Below are 21,344 nucleotides of genomic sequence, written 5' to 3'. Positions count from 1 at the left end.
ACACTGTGCACACAGCAACATCTCACCCAGACACAGCCAGACTGTGCACACAGCAAGGCTTCACCCAGACACAGCCAGACTGTGCACACAGCAAGACTTCACCCAGACACAGCCAGACTGTGCACACAGCAAGACTTCACCCAGACACAGCCAGACTGTGCACACAGCAAGACTTCACCCAGACACAGCCAGACTGAGCACACAGCAAGACTTCACCCAGACACAGCCAGACTGAGCACAAAGCAAGACTTCATTCAGACACAGCCAGACTGAGCACAAAGCAAGACTTCATTCAGAAACTGCAACACTGTGCACACAGCAACATCTCACCCAGACACAGCCAGACTGTGCACACAGCAAGGCGTCTCCCAGACACAGCCAGACTGTGCACACAGCAAGACTTCACCAGACACAGCCAGACTGTACACACAGCAAGACTTCACCAGACACAGCCAGACTGTGCACACAGCAAGACTTCATCCAGACAGAGCCAGACTGTGCACACAGCAAGACTTCACCCAGACACAGCCCTACTGTGCACACAGCAAGGTGTCACCCAGACACAGCCCTACTGTGCACATAGCAAGATCTCACCCAGACACAGCCCTACTGTGCACACAGCAAGACGTCACCCAGACATATCCAGAGTGAACACACAGCAGGACTTCACACAGACAACGCCAGACTCTGCACACAGCAAGATTTCACCCAGACACAGCCAGACTGTGTACACAGCAAGATTTCATCCAGACACAGCCAGACTGTGCACACAGCAAGACTTCATCAGACAAAGCCAGACTGTGCACACAGCAAGACTTCACCCAGACACAGCCAGACTGTGCACACAGCAAGCCTTCACCCAGACACAGCCAGACTGTGCACACAGCAAGCCTTCACCCAGACACAGCAAGCCTTCACCCACACACAGCCAGACTGAGCACACAGCAAGACTTCACCCCAGACACAGCCAGACTGAGCACAAAGCAAGACTTCATTCAGACACAGCCAGACTGAGCACAAAGCAAGACTTCATTCAGAAACCGCCACACTGTGCACACAGCAACATCTCACCCAGACACAGCCAGACTTTGCACACAGCAAGGCGTCACCCAGACACAGCCAGACTGTGCACACAGCAAGGTGTCACCCAGACACAGCCAGACTGTGCACACAGCAAGACTTCAACCAGACACAGCCAGACTGAGCACACAGCAAGACTTCACCCAGACACAGCCAGACTGAGCACACAGCAAGCCTTCACCTAGGCACAGCCAGACTGAGCACACAGCAAGACTTCACCCAGACACAGCCAGACTGAGCACAAAGCAAGACTTCATTCAGACACAGCCAGACTGATCACAAAGCAAGACTTCATTCAGACACAGCCAGACTGAGCACAAAGCAAGACTTCATTCAGAAACTGCCACACTGTGAACACAGCAACATCTCACCCAGACACAGCCAGACTGTGCACACAGCCAGGCTTCACCCAGACACAGCCAGATTGTGCACACAGCAAGACTTCACCCAGACACAGCCAGACTGTGCACACAGCAAGACTTCACCCAGACACAGCCAGACTGAGAACACAGCAAGACTTCACCCAGACACAGCCAGACTGAGCACAAAGCAAGACTTCATTCAGACACAGCCAGACTGAGCACAAAGCAAGACTTCATTCAGAACCTGCAACACTGTGCACACAGCAACATCTCACCCAGACACAGCCAGACTGTGCACACAGCAAGGCGTCTCCCAGACACAGCCAGACTGTGCACACAGCAAGACTTCACCAGACACAGCCAGACTGTGCACACAGCAAGACTTCACCAGACACAGCCAGACTGTGCACACAGCAAGACTTCATCCAGACACAGCCAGACTGTGCACACAGCAAGACTTCACCCAGACACAGCCCTACTGTGCACACAGCAAGGTGTCACCCAGATACAGCCCTACTGTGCACATAGCAAGATCTCACCCAGACACAGCCCTACTGTGCACACAGCAAGACGTCACCCAGACACAGCCAGAGTGAACACACATCAGGACTTCACACAGACAACGCCAGACTCTGCACACAGCAAGATTTCACCCAGACACAGCCAGACTGTGTACACAGCAAGATTTCACCCAGACACAGCCCGACTGTGCACACAGCAAGACTTCACCCAGACACAGCCAGACTGAGCACAAAGCAAGACTTCATTCAGACACAGCCAGACTGAGCACACAGCAAGACTTCACCCCAAACACAGCCAGACTGAGCACAAAGCAAGACTTCATTCAGACACAGCCAGACTGAGCACAAAGCAAGACTTCACCCCAGACACAGCCAGACTGTGCACACAGCAACATCTCACCCAGACACAGCCAGACTGTGCACACAGCAAGGCGTCACCCAGACACAGCCAGACTGTGCACACAGCAAGACTTCAACCAGACACAGCCAGACTAAGCACACAGCAAGACTTCACCCAGACACAGCCGGACTGAGCACAAAGCAAGACTTCATTCAGAAACTGCAACACTGTGCACACAGCAACATCTCACCCAGACACAGCCAGACTGTGCACACAGCAAGACTTCACCAGACACAGCCAGACTGTACACACAGCAAGACTTCACCAGACACAGCCATACTGTGCACACAGCAAGACTTCATCCAGACAGAGCCAGACTGTGCACACAGCAAGACTTCACCCAGACACAGCCCTACTGTGCACACAGCAAGGTGTCACCCAGACACAGCCATACTGTGCACATAACAAGATCTCACCCAGACACAGCCCTACTGTGCACACAGCAAGACGTCACCCAGACACAGCCAGAGTGAACACACAGCAGGACTTCACACAGTAAACGCCAGACTCTGCACACAGCAAGATTTCACCCAGACACAGCCAGACTGTGTACACAGCAAGATTTCACCCAGACACAGCCAGACTGTGCACACAGCAAGACTTCATCAGACACAGCCAGACTGTTCACACAGCAAGACTTCACCCAGACACAGCCAGACTGTGCACACAGCAAGCCTTCACCCAGACACAGCCAGACTGTGCACACAGCAAGCCTTCACCCAGACACAGCCAGACTGTGCACACAGCAAGCCTTCACCCAGACACAGCCAGACTGAGCACACAGCAAGACTTCACCCCAGACACAGCCAGACTGAGCACAATGCAAGACTTCATTCAGACACAGCCAGACTGAGCACAAAGCAAGACTTCATTCAGAAACCGCCACACTGTGCACACAGCAACATCTCACCGAGACACAGCCACACTGTGCACACAGCAAGGCGTCACCCAGACACAGCCAGACTGTGCACAAAGCAAGACTTCAACCAGACACAGCCAGACTGAGCACACAGCAACATCTCACCCAGACACAGCCAGACTGTGCACACAGCAAGACTTCACCAGACACAGCCAGACTGTACACACAGCAAGACTTCACCCAGACACAGCCAGACTGAGCACAAAGCAAGACTTCATTCAGACACAGCCAGACTGAGCACAAAGCAAGACTTCATTCAGACACAACCAGACTGAGCACAAAGCAAGACTTCATTCAGACACAGCCAGACTGAGCACAAAGCAAGACTTCATTCAGAAACTGCAACACTGTGCACACAGCAACATCTCACCCAGACACAGCCAGACTGTGCACACAGCAAGACTTCACCAGACACAGCCAGACTGTACACACAGCAAGACTTCATCCAGACAGAGCCAGACTGTGCACACAGCAAGACGTCACCCAGACACAGCCCTACTGTGCACACAGCAAGGTGTCACCCAGACACAGCCCTACTGTGCACATAGCAAGATCTCACCCAGACACAGCCCTACTGTGCACACAACAAGACGTCACCCAGACATAGCCAGAGTGAACACACAGCAGGACTTCACACAGACAACGCCAGACTCTGCACACAGCAAGATTTCACCCAGACACAGCCAGACTGTGTACACAGCAAGATTTCATCCAGACACAGCCAGACTGTGCACACAGCAAGACTTCATCAGACAAAGCCAGACTGTACACACAGCAAGACTTCACCCAGACACAGCCAGACTGTGCACACAGCAAGCCTTCACCCAGACACAGCCAGACTGAGCACAAAGCAAGACTTCATTCAGACACAGCCAGACTGAGCACACAGCAAGACTTCACCCCAGACACAGCCAGACTGAGCACAAAGCAAGACTTCATTAAGACACAGCCAGACTGAGCACAAAGCAAGACTTCATTCAGAAACCGCCACACTGTGCACACAGCAACATCTCACCCAGACACAGCCAGACTGTGCGCACAGCAAGGCGTCACCCAGACACAGCCAGACTGTGCACACAGCAAGACTTCAACCAGACACAGCCAGACTGAGCACACAGCAAGACTTCAACCAGACACAGCCAGACTGAGCACACAGCAAGACTTCACCCAGACACAGCCGGACTGAGCACAAAGCAAGACTTCATTCAGACACAGCCAGACTGAGCACAAAGCAAGACTTCATTCAGAAACTGCAACACTGTGCACACAGCAACATCTCACCCAGACACAGCCAGACTGTGCACACAGCAAGACTTCACCAGACACAGCCAGACTGTACACACAGCAAGACTTCACCAGACACAGCCATACTGTGCACACAGCAAGACTTCATCCAGACAGAGCCAGACTGTGCACACAGCAAGATCTCACCCAGACACAGCCCTACTGTGCACACAGCAAGGTGTCACCCAGACACAGCCATACTGTGCACATAGCAAGATCTCACCCAGACACAGCCCTACTGTGCACACAGCAAGACGTCACCCAGACACAGCCAGAGTGAACACAAAGCAGGACTTCACACAGACAACGCCAGACTCTGCACACAGCAAGATTTCACCCAGACACAGCCAGACTGTGTACACAGCAAGATTTCACCCAGACACAGCCAGACTGTGCACACAGCAAGACTTCATCAGACACAGCCAGACTGTTCACACAGCAAGACTTCACCCAGACACAGCCAGACTGTGCACACAGCAAGCCTTCACCCAGACACAGCCAGACTGTGTACACAGCAAGCCTTCACCCAGACACAGCCAGACTGTGCACACAGCAAGCCTTCACCCAGACACAGCCAGACTGAGCACACAGCAAGACTTCACCCCAGACACAGCCAGACTGAGCACAACGCAAGACTTCATTCAGACACAGCCAGACTGAGCACAAAGCAAGACTTCATTCAGAAACCGCCACACTGTGCACACAGCAACATCTCACCGAGACACAGCCACACTGTGCACACAGCAAGGCGTCACCCAGACACAGCCAGACTGTGCACAAAGCAAGACTTCAACCAGACACAGCCAGACTGAGCACACAGCAACATCTCACCCAGACACAGCCAGACTGTGCACACAGCAAGACTTCACCAGACACAGCCAGACTGTACACACAGCAAGACTTCACCCAGACACAGCCAGACTGAGCACAAAGCAAGACTTCATTCAGACACAGCCAGACTGAGCACAAAGCAAGACTTCATTCAGACACAGCCAGACTGAGCACAAAGCAAGACTTCATTCAGACACAGCCAGACTGAGCACAAAGCAAGACTTCATTCAGAAACTGCAACACTGTGCACACAGCAACATCTCACCCAGACACAGCCAGACTGTGCACACAGCAAGACTTCACCAGACACAGCCAGACTGTACACACAGCAAGACTTCACCAGACGCAGCCATACTGTGCACACAGCAAGACTTCATCCAGACAGAGCCAGACTGTGCACACAGCAAGACTTCACCCAGACACAGCCCTAATGTGCACACAGCAAGGTGTCACCCAGACACAGCCATACTGTGCACATAGCAAGATCTCACCCAGACACAGCCCTACTGTGCACACAGCAAGACGTCACCCAGACACAGCCAGAGAAAACACACAGCAGGACTTCACACAGACAACGCCAGACTCTGCACACAGCAAGATTTCACCCAGACACAGCCAGACTGTGTACACAGCAAGATTTCACCCAGACACAGCCAGACTGAGAACACAGCAAGACTTCACCCAGACACAGCCAGACTGAGCACAAAGCAAGACTTCACCCAGACACAGCCAGACTGTGTACACAGCAAGATTTCACCCAGACACAGCCAGACTGAGAACACAGCAAGACTTCACCCAGACACAGCCAGATTGTGCACACAGCAAGACTTCACCCAGACACAGCCAGACTGTGCACACAGCAAGACTTCACCCAGACACAGCCAGACTGAGAACACAGCAAGACTTCACCCAGACACAGCCAGACTGAGCACAAAGCAAGACTTCATTCAGACACAGCCAGACTGAGCACAAAGCAAGACTTCATTCAGAAACTGCAACACTGCACACAGCAACATCTCACCCAGACACAGCCAGACTGTGCACACAGGAAGGCGTCTCCCAGACACAGCCAGACTGTGCACACAGCAAGACTTCACCAGACACAGCCAGACTGTACACACAGCAAGACTTCACCCAGACACAGCCAGACTGTGTACACAGCAAGATTTCACCCAGACACAGCCCGACTGTGCACACAGCAAGACTTCATCAGACACAGCCAGACTGTGCACACAGCAAGCCTTCACCCAGACACAGCCAGACTGTGCACACAGCAAGCCTTCACCCAGACACAGCCAGACTGTGCACACAGCAAGCCTTCACCCAGACACAGCCAGACTGAGCACACAGCAAGACTTCACCCCAGACACAGCCAGACTGAGCACAAAGCAAGACTTCATTCAGACACACCCAGACTGAGCACAAAGAAGACTTCATTCAGAAACCGCCACACTGTGCACACAGCAACATCTCACCCAGACACAGCCAGACTGTGCACACAGCAAGGCGTCACCCAGACACAGCCAGACTGTGCACACAGCAAGACTTCAACCAGACACAGCCAGACTGAGCACACAGCAAGACTTCACCCAGACACAGCCAGACTGAGCACAAAGCAAGACTTCATTCAGACACAGCCAGACTGAGCACAAAGCAAGACTTCATTCAGACACAGCCAGACTGAGCACAAAGCAAGACTTCATTCAGAAACTGCAACACTGTGCACACAGCAACATCTCACCCAGACACAGCCAGACTGTGCACACAGTAAGACTTCACCAGACACAGCCAGACTGTACACACAGCAAGACTTCACCAGACACAGCCATACTGTGCACACAGCAAGACTTCATCCAGACAGAGCCAGACTGTGCACACAGCAAGACTTCACCCAGACACAGCCTACTGTGCACACAGCAAGACGTCACCCAGACACAGCCAGAGTGAACACACAGCAGGACTTCACACAGACAACGCCAGACTCTGCACACAGCAAGCTTTCACCCAGACACAGCCAGACTGTGTACACAGCAAGATTTCACCCAGACACAGCCAGACTGTGCACACAGCAAGACTTCACCAGACACAGCCAGACTGAGCACAAATCAACACTTCACCCACACAGCCAGACTGTACACACAGCAAGACTTCACCCAGACAGCCAACTGTGCACACAGCAAGGCTTCACCCGGACACAGCCAGACTGAGCACACAGCAAGACTTCATTCAGACACAGCCAGACTGAGCACAAAGTAAGACTTCATTCAGACACAGCCAGACTGAGCACAAAGCAAGACTTCATTCAGAAACTGCCACACTGTGCACACAGCAACATCTCACCCAGACACAGCCAGACTGTGCACACAGCAAGGCGTCACCCAGACACAGCCAGACTGTGCACACAGCAAGACTTCACCCAGACACAGCCAGACTGTGCACACAGCAAGACTTCACCCAGACACAGCCAGACTGTGCACACAGCAAGCCTTCACCCAGACACAGCCAGACTGAGCACACAGCAAGACTTCAGCCAGACACAGCCAGACTGAGCACAAAGCAAGACTTCATTCAGACACAGCCAGACTGAGCACAAAGCAAGACTTCATTCAGAAACTGCCACGCTGTGCACACAGCAACATCTCACCCAGACACAGCCAGACTGTGCACACAAGCAAGGCGTCACCCACACACAGCCAGACTGTGCACACAGCAAGACTTCACCCAGACACAGCCAGAATTCACCCAGACACAGCCAGACTGAGCACACAGCAAGACTTCACCCAGACACAGCCAGACTGAGCACAAAGCAAGACTTCATTCAGACACAGCCAGACTGAGCACAAAGCAAGATTTCATTCAGAAACTGCCACACTGTGCACACAGCAACATATCATCCAGACACAGCCAGACTGTGCACACAGCAAGGCATCACCCAGACACAGACAGACTGTGCACACAGCAAGACTTCACCCAGACACAGCCAGACTGTGCACACAGGAAGCCTTCACCCAGACACAGCCAGACTGAGCACACAGCAAGACTTCACCCAGACACAGCCAGACTGAGCACAAATCAACACTTCACCCACACAGCCAGACTGTACACACAGCAAGACTTCACCCAGACAGCCAACTGTGCACACAGCAAGGCTTCACCTGGACACAGCCAGACTGAGCACACAGCAAGACTTCATTCAGACACAGCCAGACTGAGCCCAAAGCAAGACTTCATTCAGACACAGCCAGACTGAGCACAAAGCAAGACTTCACCCAGACACAGCCAGACTGAGCACAAAGCAAGACTTCATTCAGACACAGCCAGACGGAGCACAAAGCAAGACTTCATTCAGAAACTGCCACACTGTGCACACAGCAACATCTCACCCAGACACAGCCAGACTGTGCACACAGCAAGGCGTCACCCAGACACAGCCAGACTGAGCACAAAGCAAGACTTCACCCAGACACAGCCAGACTGAGCACAAAGCAAGACTTCATTCAGACACAGCCAGACTGAGCACAAAGCAAGACTTCATTCAGACACAGCCAGACTGAGCACAAAGCAAGACTTCATTCAGAAACTGCCACACTGTGCACACAGCAACATCTCACCCAGACACAGCCAGACTGTGCACACAGCAACATCTCACCCAGACACAGCCAGACTGTGCACACAGCAAGACTTCACCCAGACACAGCCAGACTTCACCCAGACACAGCCAGACTGAGCACACAGCAAGACTTCACCCAGACACAGCCAGACTGAGCACAAAGCAAGACTTCATTCAGACACAACCAGACTGAGCACAAAGCAAGACTTCATTCAGACACAGCCACACTGTGCACACAGCAACATCTCACCCAGACACAGCAAGGCGTCTCCCAGACACAGCCAGACTGTGCACACAGCAAGACTTCACCGGATGCAGCCAGACTGAGCACACAGCAAGGCTTCACACGACACAGCCAGACTGATCACACAGCAAGACTTCATTCAGACACAACCAGACTGTGCACACAGAAAGACTTCACCGGACACAGTCAGACTGTGCACACAGCAAGACTTCACTGGACACAGCCAGACTGAGCACAGAGCAAGGCTTCACTTGACACAGCCCTACTGAGCACACAGCAAGACTTCACCCAGACACAGTCAGACTGTACACACAGCAACATCTCACCCAGACACAGCCAGAGTGTGCACACAGCAAGGCTTTACCCAGACACAGCCAGATTGTCCACACAGCAAGAGTTCGTCAGACACACCAGACTGAGGACACAGCAAGGCTTCACCTGACACAGCGAGACTGAGCACACAGCCAGACTTCACCCAGACACAGCCAGACTGTACACACAGCAACATCTCACCCAGACACAGCCAGAGTGTGGAAAGCAAGACTTCACCCAGACACAGCCAGACTGTGCAACAGCTGGACTTCACCCAGCCACAGCCAGACTGTACACACAGCAAAACCTCACCCAGACACAGCCAGACTGTGCACACAGCAAGACGTCACCCAGACACAGCCAGACTGTGCACACAGCAGGACTTCACCCAGACACAGCCAGACTGTACACACAGCAAAACTTCACCCAGACACAGCCAGACTGTGCACACAGCAAGACTTCACCCAGACACAGCCAGACTGTACACACAGCAACATCTCACCCAGACACAGCCAGAGTGTGCACACAGCAAGGCTTTACCCAGACACAGCCAGATTGTCCACACAGCAAGAGTTGGTCAGACACACCAGACTGAGGACACAGCAAGGCTTCACCTGACACAGCGAGACTGAGCACACAGCCAGACTTCACTCAGACACAGCCAGACTGTACACACAGCAACATCTCACCCAGACACAGCCAGAGTGTGCAAAGCAAGACTTCACCCAGACACAGCCAGACTGTGCACACAGCAGGACTTCACCCAGCCACAGTAAGACTGTACACACAGCAAAACATCACCCAGACACAGCCAGACTGTGCACACAGCAAGACTTCACCCAGCCACAGCCAGATTGTACACACAGCAAGACTTCACCCAGACACAGCCAGACTGTGCACACAGCAAGACTTCACCAAGACACAGCTAGACTGAGCACACAGCAAGGCTTCACACAGCCACTGCCATACTGTACACACAGCAAGACTTCACCCAGACACAGCCACACTGTGCACACAGCAAGACTTCACCGGACACAGCCAGACTGTGCACAGAGCAAGACTTCACCCAGACACAGCCACACTGTGCACACAGCAAGACTTCACCGGACACAGCCAGACTGTGCACAACGCAAGACTTCATTCAGACACAGCCAGACTGAGCACAAAGCAAGACTTCATTAAGACACAGCCAGACTGAGCACAAAGCAAGACTTCACCCAGACACAGCCGGACTGAGCACAAAGCAAGACTTCATTCAGAAACTGCAACACTGTGCACACAGCAAGACTTCACCGGACACAGCCAGACTGTGCACAACGCAAGACTTCATTCAGACACAGCCAGACTGAGCACAAAGCAAGGCTTCACCTGACACAGCGAGACTGAGCACATAGCCAGACTTCACCCAGACACAGCCAGACTGTGCACACAGCAGGACTTCACCCAGACACAGCCAGACTGTACACACAGCACATCTCACCCAGACACAGCCAGAGTGTGCACACAGCAAGGCTTTACCCAGACACAGCCAGATTGTCCACACAGCAAGAGTTCGTCAGACACACCAGACTGAGGACACAGCAAGGCTTCACCTGACACAGCGAGACTGAGCACACAGCCAGACTTCACTCAGACACAGCCAGACTGTACACAGAGCAACATCTCACCCAGACACAGCCAGAGTGTGCAAAGCAAGACTTCACCCAGACACAGCCAGACTGTGCACACAGCAGGACTTCACCCAGCCACAGTAAGACTGTACACACAGCAAAACATCACCCAGACACAGCCAGACTGTGCACACAGCAAGACTTCACCCAGACACAGCCAGACTGTGCACACAGCAAGACTTCACCCAGACACAGCTAGACTGAGCACACAGCAAGGCTTCACACAGCCACTGCCATACTGTACACACAGCACGACTTCACCCAGACACAGCCACACTGTGCACACAGCAAGACTTCACCGGACACAGCCAGACTGTGCACAGAGCAAGACTTCACCCAGACACAGCCAGACTGTGCACACAGTAAGACTTCACCCAGACACAGCCAGACTGAGCACAAAGCAAGACTTCATTCAGAAACTGCCACACTGTGCACACAGCAATATATCATCCAGACACAGCCAGACTGTGCACACAGCAAGGCATCACCCAGACACAGACAGACTGTGCACACAGCAAGACTTCACCCAGACACAGCCAGACTGTGCACACAGCAAGCCTTCACCCAGACACAGCCAGACTGAGCACACAGCAAGACTTCCCCCAGACACAGCCAGACTGAGCACAAATCAACACTTCACCCACACAGCCAGACTGTACACACAGCAAGACTTCACCCAGACAGCCAACTGTGCACACAGCAAGGCTTCACCCGGACACAGCCAGACTGAGCACACAGCAAGACTTCATTCAGACACAGCCAGACTGAGCACAAAGCAAGACTTCATTCAGACACAGCCAGATTGAGCACAAAGCAAGACTTCATTCAGACACAGCCAGACTGAGCACAAAGCAAGACTTCACCCAGACACAGCCAGACTGAGCACAAAGCAAGACTTCATTCAGACACAGCCAGACGGAGCACAAAGCAAGACTTCATTCAGAAACTGCCACACTGTGCACACAGCAACATCTCACCCAGACACAGCCAGACTGTGCACAAAGCAAGCCGTCACCCAGACACAGCCAGACTGAGCACAAAGCAAGACTTCACCCAGACACAGCCAGACTGTTCACACAGCTGGACTTCACCCAGCCACAGCCAGACTGTTCACACAGCAAAACTTCACCCAGACACAGCCAGACTGTGCACACAGCAAGACGTCACCCAGACACAGCCAGACTGTGCACACAGCAGGACTTCACCCAGACACAGCCAGACTGTACACACAGCAAAACTTCACCCAGACACAGCCAGACTGTGCACAAAGCAAGACTTCACCCAGACACAGCCAGATTGTCCACACAGCAAGAGTTCGTCAGACACACCAGACTGAGGACACAGCAAGGCTTCACCTGACACAGCGAGACTGAGCACACAGCCAGACTTCACTCTGACACAGCCAGACTGTACACACAGCAACATCTCACCCAGACACAGCCAGAGTGTGCAAAGCAAGACTTCACCCAGCCACAGCCAGATTGTACACACAGCAACATCTCACCCAGACACAGCCAGAGTGTGCAAAGCAAGACTTCACCCAGACACAGACAGACTGTGCACACAGCAGGACTTCACCCAGCCACAGTAAGACTGTACACACAGCAACATCTCACCCAGACACAGCCAGAATGTGCACACAGCAAGGCTTTACCCAGACACAGCCAGATTGTCCACACAGCAAGAGTTCGTCAGACACACCAGACTGAGGACACAGCAAGGCTTCACCTGACACAGCGAGACTGAGCACACAGCCAGACTTCACTCTGACACAGCCAGACTGTACACACAGCAACATCTCACCCAGACACAGCCAGAGTGTGCAAAGCAAGACTTCACCCAGCCACAGCCAGATTGTACACACAGCAAGACTTCACCCAGACACAGCCAGACTGTGCACAAAGCAAGACTTCACCCAGACACAGCCAGACTGTTCACACAGCTGGACTTCACCCAGCCACAGCCAGACTGTACACACAGCAAAACATCACCCAGACACAGCCAGACTGTGCACACAGCAAGACTTCATTCAGACACAGCCAGACTGTACACACAGCAAGACTTCACCCAGACACAGCCAGACTGTACACACAGCTGGACTTCACCCAGCCACAGCCAGACTGTACACACAGCAAAACATAACCCAGACACAGCCAGACTGTGCACACAGCAAGACTTCACCCAGACACAGCCACTCTGTGCACACAGCAAGACTTCACTCAGACACAGCCAGAGTGTGCAAAGCAAGACTTCACCCAGATATAGCCAGACTGTGCACACAGCAGGACTTCACCCAGCCACAGCCAGACTGTACACACAGCAAAACATCACCCAGACACAGCCAGACTGTGCACACAGCAAGACTTCACCCAGCCACAGCCAGATTGTACACACAGCAAGACTTCACCCAGACACAGCCAGATTGTACACACAGCAAGACTTCACCCAGACACAGACAGACTGTGCACACAGCAAGACTTCACCCAGCCACAGCTAGACTGAGCACACAGCAAGGCTTCACCCAGCCACTGCCATACTGTACACACAGCAAGACTTCACCCAGACACAGCCAGACTCTGCACACAGCAAGACTTCACCGGACACAGCCAGACTGTGCACAGAGCAAGACTTCACCCAGACACAGCCAGACTGTGCACACAGTAAGACTTCACCCAGACACAGCCAGACTGTGCACAGAGCAAGACTTCACCCAGCCACAGCTAGACTGTACACACCGCAAGACTTCACCCAGACACAGCCAGACTGAGCACACAGCAAGACTTCACCCAGACACAGCCAGACTGTACACACAGCAATACTTCACCCAGTCACAGCCAGACTGTACACACAGCAAGACTTCACCCAGCCACAGCTAGACTGTACACACCGCAAGTCTTCATCCAGACACAGCCAGACTGAGCACACAGCAACATCTCACCCAGACACAGCCAGAGTTGTGCACACAGCAAGAGTTCGTCAGACACACCAGACTGAGGACACAGCAAGGCTTCACCTGACACAGCGAGACTGAGCACATAGCCAGACTTCACTCAGACACAGCCAGACTGTACACACAGCAACATCTCACCCCAGACACAGCCAGAGTGTGCACACAAGGCTTCACTCATACACAGCCACTCTGTGCACACAGCAAGACTTCACTCAGACACAGCCAGAGTGTGCAAAGCAAGACTTCACCCAGACACAGCCAGACTGTGCACAGAGCAGGACTTCACCCAGCCACAGCCAGACTGTACACACAGCAAAACTTCACCCAGACACAGCCAGACTGTGCACAGAGCAAGACGTCACCCAGACACAGCCAGACTGTGCACACAGCAAAACGTCACCCAGCCACAGCCAGACTGTACACACAGCAAGACTTCACCCAGACACAGCCAGACTGTACACACAGCAAGACTTCACCCAGACACAGCCAGACTGTACACGCAGCAAGACTTCACCCAGACACAGCCAGACTGTACACACAGCAAGACTTCACCCAGACACAGCCAGTCTGTGCACACAGCAAGACTTCATCCGGACAAAGCCAGACTGTGCATACAGCAAGACTTCACCCAGACACAGCCAGACTGTGCACACAGCAAGACTTCACAGGACACAGCCAGACTGCACACAGCAAGACTTCACAAGACACAGCCAGACTGCACACAGCAAGACTTCACCCAGACACAGCCAGACTGTGCATACAGCAAGACTTCACCCAGACACAGCCAGACTGTACACACAGCAAGACTTCACCCAGACACAGCCAGACTGTACACACAGCAAGACTTCACAATCAGATTGTGCACGCAGCCAACAAGACTTCACCCAGACACAACCAGACTCTGCACGCCGGCAGCAGGACATCACCCAGGCGTTTAGTTTAGATTTTTAAGGGCTGCCAGGGAGTGCCTACAAACTCCCTCTCTAAATTAGTGTTTTTAGGGGCGTTGTGGAGTCCCTACTAGCTCCATGTTACTTTAGAGCTTTCAAGGGGTTTAGCCGAGTCCCCTCAAGCTTCATCTTTAATTTAAAGTTTTTAGGGGCATTGTGGAGTTTCTACAAGCTGTTTCTTTGATTTACAGTTTCTAAGGGGTGTTACTGAGTCCCTACAAGCTCCAGCTTTAATTTAAAGCTTTTAAGGGGTGTCACTGAGTCCCTACTCGCTCTTTAATTTTGAGCATTTAGGGTTGTCACAGAGTCCCTACACCATCTTTAATTTAGAGTGTCTAAGGGGTGTCACTGAGTCCCCTAAATATCCATCTTTAGAGTTTTAGGGGTGTCATGGAGTCCCTACAAGCACCATCTTTAATTTAGAGCTTTTTAGGGGTGTCACTGAGTCCTACCCCATCTTTAATTTACAGTTTTTAGGGGTGTCACTGAGTCCCTACCCCATCTTTAATTTACAGTTTTTAGGGGTGTCACTGAGTCCCTACCCCATCTTTAATTTACAGTTTTTAGGGGTGTCACTGAGTCCCTACCCAATCTTTAATTTACAATTTTTAGGGGTGTCACTGAGTCCCTACCCCATCTTTAATTTAGAGTTTTTAGGGGTGTCACTGAGTCCCTACCCCATCTTTAATTTAGAGCTTTTGAGGGGTGTCACTGAGTCCCTACCCCATCTTTAATTTAGAGCTTTTAAGGGGTGTGGTTGAGTCACCTAAAGATCCATCTTTAGAGTTTTAGGGGTGTCATGGAGTCCCTACAAGCTCCATCTTTAATTTAGAACTTTTGAGGGGTGTCACTGAGTCCCCACCCCATCTTTAATTTAGAGCTTTTAAGGGGTGTCACTGAGTCCCTACCCCATCTTTAATTTAGAGCTTTTGAGGGGTGTCACTGAGTCCCCTCAAGCTCCATCTTTAATTTACAGTTTTTTGGGGTGTCACAGAGTCCCCTCAAGCTCCATCTTTAATTTAGAGCTTTTGAGAGGTGTCACTGAGTCCCTACCCCATCTTTAATTTAGAGCTTTTAATGGGTGTTACTGACTCCCTACCCCATCTTTAATTTACTGTTTTTTGGTGTGTCACAGAGTCCCCTCAAGCTCCAACTTTAATTTAGAGCTTTTAGGGGCCTCATGGAGACCCTACCTCATCTTTAATTTAGAGCTTTCGAGGGGTGTCACTGAGTCCCTACCCCATCTTTAATTTAGAGCTTTTGAGGGGTGTCACTGAGTCCCTACCCCATCTTTAATTTACTGTTTTTTGGTGTGTCACAGAGTCCCCTCAAGCTCCAACTTTAATTTAGAGCTTTTAGGGGCCTCATGGAGTCCCTACCTCATCTTTAATTTAGAGCTTTCGAGGGGTGTCACTGAGTCCCTACCCCATCTTTAATTTAGAGTGTTTAAGGGGCGTCACTGAGTCCCCTCAAACTCCATCTTTAATTTAGAGTTTTAGGGGTGTCACAGAGGCCCTACAAGCTCTTCCTTTAATGTAGAGTTTATAAGGGGTGTCATGGAGTCCTGCCAAGCTCCCCCGTAATTTAAGGTTTTTAAGGGGTGTCGTGGTAGACCATGTCAGAGGCGGGTGAGGCCTCGAGCAGTATTAAGCAGCAGGTTTCACTGCTTTCTAAGGCCAGTTTGTACAGAGTCTGGGGCGGAATCTTGCTCAGACTCCGTAGAAGGAAGAGCCCCATATGCAGCTCAGACTGGAGATCGCCACTCTTGATTCAGCAGAGACACAGGGCCTGGATAACGGAGGAATATTGTAAATGATTCCCGTTTGGACTAATATGTCAATTTAACTCATGAGGATATCAGGAAGAACTGCTTTGCTGTTATTGACGAATGTTGGACAAGTCTGTAGGGATCACACCCTAGTGAACACACAATGTAGGGATCACAGTGAACACACTGTAGGAATCATACCCTAGTGAACATACTTGGTAGGGATCACACCCTTGTGAACATACACGGTAGGGATCACACCCTAGTGAACACACACTATAATGATCACTTCTTAATGAAAATACACTGTAGGAATCATACCTTAGGGGGACACACTGTAGGGATCACATCCTAGTGAACACACACTGTAGGGATGACATCCTAGTGAACACACAAGGTAGGGATCCCATCCTAGTGAACACACACTGTAGGGATCACATCCTAGTGAACACACACTGTAGGGATCACAGTGAACACACACTGTAGGAATCATACCCTAGTGAACATACTTGGTAGGGATCACACCCTTGTGAACATACACGGTAGGGATCACACCCTAGTGAACACACACTATAATGATCACTTCTTAATGAAAATACACTGTAGGAATCATACCTTAGGGGGACACACTGTAGGGATCACATCCTAGTGAACACACACTGTAGGGATGACTTCCTAGTGAACACACAAGGTAGGGATCCCATCCTAGTGAACACACACTGTAGGGATCACATCCTAGTGAACAAACACTGTAGGGATCACATCCTAGTGAATACACAATATAGGGATCACATCCTAGTGAACATACAATGTGAGGATCACAGTGAACACACACTGCCGTGATCACATCCTCATGAACACACACTGAAGGGATCACATCCTACAAAACACATACTGTAGGGATCACATCCTACAAAACACATACTGTAGGGAACACACTCTAGTGAACACACACTGTAGGGATCACATCCTAGTGAACACATACTGTATGGATCACATCCTAGTGAACACACACTGTAGGAATCATACCCTAGTGAACACACACTGTAAGAATCATACCCTAGTGAACATACATAGTAGGACTCACACCCTAGTGAACACACACTATAATGATCACTTCCTAATGATAAGACACTGTAGGGATCACACCCTAATGAAGACAGAATGTAGGGATCCTAACCTAGTGAACCCACATTGTAGGGATCACATCTTAGTGAACACAGAGTAGGGATCACATTCTAGTGAACACACACTGTAGGGATCACACTCTAGTGAACACACACTGTAGGGATCACACTCTAGTGAACGCACACTGTAGGGATCACATCCTAGTGAACACACTGTATGGATCACACCGTTGTGAACAAACAGTGTAAGGATCACATCCTAGTGAACACACAATGTAGGGATCACATCCTAGTGAACATACAAAGTGGAGATCATAGTGAACACACACTGTAGGGATCACATCCTAGTGAACACCGAGTGTAGGGATCACATCCTAGTGAACACACAGTGTAGGGATCACATCCTACTGAACACATATTGTAGGTATCAAACCCTAGTGAACACACACTATAGGGATCATATCCTAGTGAACACACTGTAGGGATCACACCATGGTGAACACACACAGTAGGGATCACATCCTAGCGAACACACAGTACAGGGATCACATCCTAGTGAACACACAGTACAGGGATCACATCCTAGTGAACACATACTAGTGTAAGTAAGCCCTCGAGTACACACATTGTTGGATGCCAGCGTTAAACACACACACTGTTGGGATCACATCTTTGTGGACAAGCATTTTTGGGATCATGCATCTGTTGACATGCAGTGCTGTATCACATCCTTCCGGACATGAGCTTCTGGGATCCTGCCCCTGTTGACTCTTGGGCCCAATTTACAAAGGGCCTCTACAATTGTGGCAGAGACCCGCAGTTGTGGTGGGACTTCTGTACTGCATATTCCCATTGCGGAGGTCCCGCCACGAGTGCAAGCCCCATCACGAGTGTGGGCCACCTCACCACGACTGTGGGGCCTCCGCCACAAGTTCAGAGGCCCTTTGTGAATCAGGATTCCCCAGTGTGGGATCACACCCTTGGGGAGACGCAATGTGGGGATCATGCTTCCATTGACACGCAGTGATGGATCACACACTTGTGGGCACGCACTATGGGGATCATGCAATGTTGGATCACACCCTTCTAGAGATGCACTATTGGGATCATGCCGTGTGGACATGGACATCTTTCGATCACACTCTCGTGGAAACAAGTACTCTACACTCTCACACTCATGGGTTTGGGCCCACTGTACACACACCCTGTAGTCATAGAATCTCATACAGTGAGGAGTGGTTTATTTACCTGTAGATTATAGCCCAGGCTGATGCGAGCTTTCAGGCACTTAGGGTTGAGGTGTAGTGCTGTCAGGAAGTCTCTCTGGGCCTGTTTCGTGGCTTCCATGTGCCCGTATTCCATGTATGAATTTCCTCGCCCAACATAAGCATCTGCAGAAACAGGCTCTAGCTTCAGCACCAGGTCAAAGACACCCACGGCTTCTGTGAACTGTCTGAGTCTAGGAACAGAGATTTCAGAAGAAAAAGTGAGTGCAGAGTACACAGTCCAGTATCAGCCTATACATTCAGTGTACACTCAGAGTCCACCGCTGTGTTGCACATACTCCAGTGTACACCTAGAGGACACTCCACCGAGGTGCACACTCGGAGGACCCACCACCATGGTGAACAAACTCCAGTGCACACCTAGAGGATCCACCACCATGGTGCACACACCCCAGTGTACACTCAGAGGTCCCACCACCACAGGCCACACACTCCACTGCACACTCAGAAGATCCATCACTGTGGTGCAGACACCCCAGTGCACACATAGCAGACCCACCACTGTGGTGCGCACAACCAGAGTACCCACCACAATGGTGTATAAAATCCAGTGCACACCCAGAGGACCCAACACGATGTTGCAAGCACCACAATGCACATCGAGAAGATCCACCACTGTGGTGCACACTGTCAGAGGTGCCTCTACCATGGGGCATACACTCAGAGGACCTACCACTATGGTGCACACACTCATTCCCTCTGCCCGTGCGCTGCACATTCAGCTTCTCTATAGACCCCTTACATTTTATACTCACAGTGCACAATTTCAGCAGGTGCCTTTCCCTCCACTGTTTGACTCTTATGTTGCTGGTTTACCAGGGATCAATTCTGTCCCCTGTGCTTCCTCATTTGTAGATGGCCCCTTTTGCCCAGCTGATCCAGACATGCTGGTCTGATCTGTACAGGTATGCAGATGGCACCCAAATAGTTTTAAAAATTCAGTAACAATTTGGAGGCTGCAGCTGCTCACCTGCAACACCAGCAACGGATGAATGGATGAATATGAGTCATCTCAAACTGAATGGATGCAAGATGGAGGATCTGTGCCCTGTCCAGTCGTCTCCATTCTTAAAGCTCCCTTGCTCACATCCTTAATTTAGACTTCAGCCAAGTCAACCTTCTACCATGAAGAACTCAAAGGTGAAGTTTGACTCTGATCTGACCCAGGCTGCACAGCTGAACACACTCCAGAGGCCTCTAGGTTTGCTCTTCTTTCCTCACACAGTGATGATCCTGTACATCCTTCACCCATCTCGCTTGCATTATTGCAATGCTCTGCACCTGATGCAGAAAGTAATCCATCCTTACGTCACACGGGTGTCCTTTGGCAAGGAGCAAGAGGCCACATGTTACATGCTTTTTCCACCTTCACTGGTTGCCTGTAAAGGGACGTGTGCTTTTCAAATTTCTTTGCCTGCTGTATAGAGCTATATACCCCCTAGGCAATCCTTTTTGAGTATTCACTTAATTTTCTATCTACATCAACAAAAAACAAGCTCAAGAGACTTGTCTCCGCTGGTGGTTCCACATTTCATTGCTTTTCCATTGCTGCAGCTCGCCAATGGACTAATCTGCCCCGAAAAAGGAACAGAATCTTCTGAGGTTCAGGAAGGCTTTTAAAACTATGCTGCTTCCGTCTATACCATGATGGTCAACATTTCCATCTAGTATTGCATTTTGTCCTTATTATTCACATGTATGATTTGTTACAGCGCCAGGATACCTCTGTTTGGGTTGACAGTACAGTGCTTCACAACGTGCATTTATACAAATTGGTAATACACATATTTCTCCTCTGCCCATACAGTGCATTCTCTTTCATGCTACTTGGAGTCCTTATAGGCTCCTTCTATGCATGCAATGCAGACTCCGTCCCTTCGCCCGGAAGGTCAATGACGCCTGACCGTGTGGTGCAGAAACTCATACTTCACCCTACAACAGTTCCTTCAGCCAGAGGTTGCCCACAAACACCAGGACCCACAGTCTCTTCCTCTGGTCGGCAACGCCTGACCACCTGGTGTAGAAACTCA

The 21,344-nt window shown here is 51.0% G+C and overlaps 1 protein-coding gene across 1 annotated transcript in view; it reads right to left on the bottom strand.

Moving 5' to 3' along the window:
* Positions 1 to 21,344, bottom strand: part of TTC6 (tetratricopeptide repeat domain 6) — a 475,627-nt gene that overhangs the window by 89,278 nt on the left and 365,005 nt on the right. The window contains exon 29 of the mRNA XM_069207716.1: positions 19,277 to 19,487. Coding sequence (XP_069063817.1) covers positions 19,277 to 19,487 — 211 coding nt within the window. The remainder of the gene's footprint in view (positions 1 to 19,276; positions 19,488 to 21,344) is intronic.

The sequence above is a fragment of the Pleurodeles waltl genome, chromosome 9 (genome assembly GCF_031143425.1).
Source record: "Pleurodeles waltl isolate 20211129_DDA chromosome 9, aPleWal1.hap1.20221129, whole genome shotgun sequence".
Classification (NCBI taxonomy): Eukaryota; Metazoa; Chordata; class Amphibia; order Caudata; family Salamandridae; genus Pleurodeles; species Pleurodeles waltl.
Note: the sequence above shows the minus strand (reverse complement) of the source record. Positions and strands in the feature narration are given on the sequence as shown.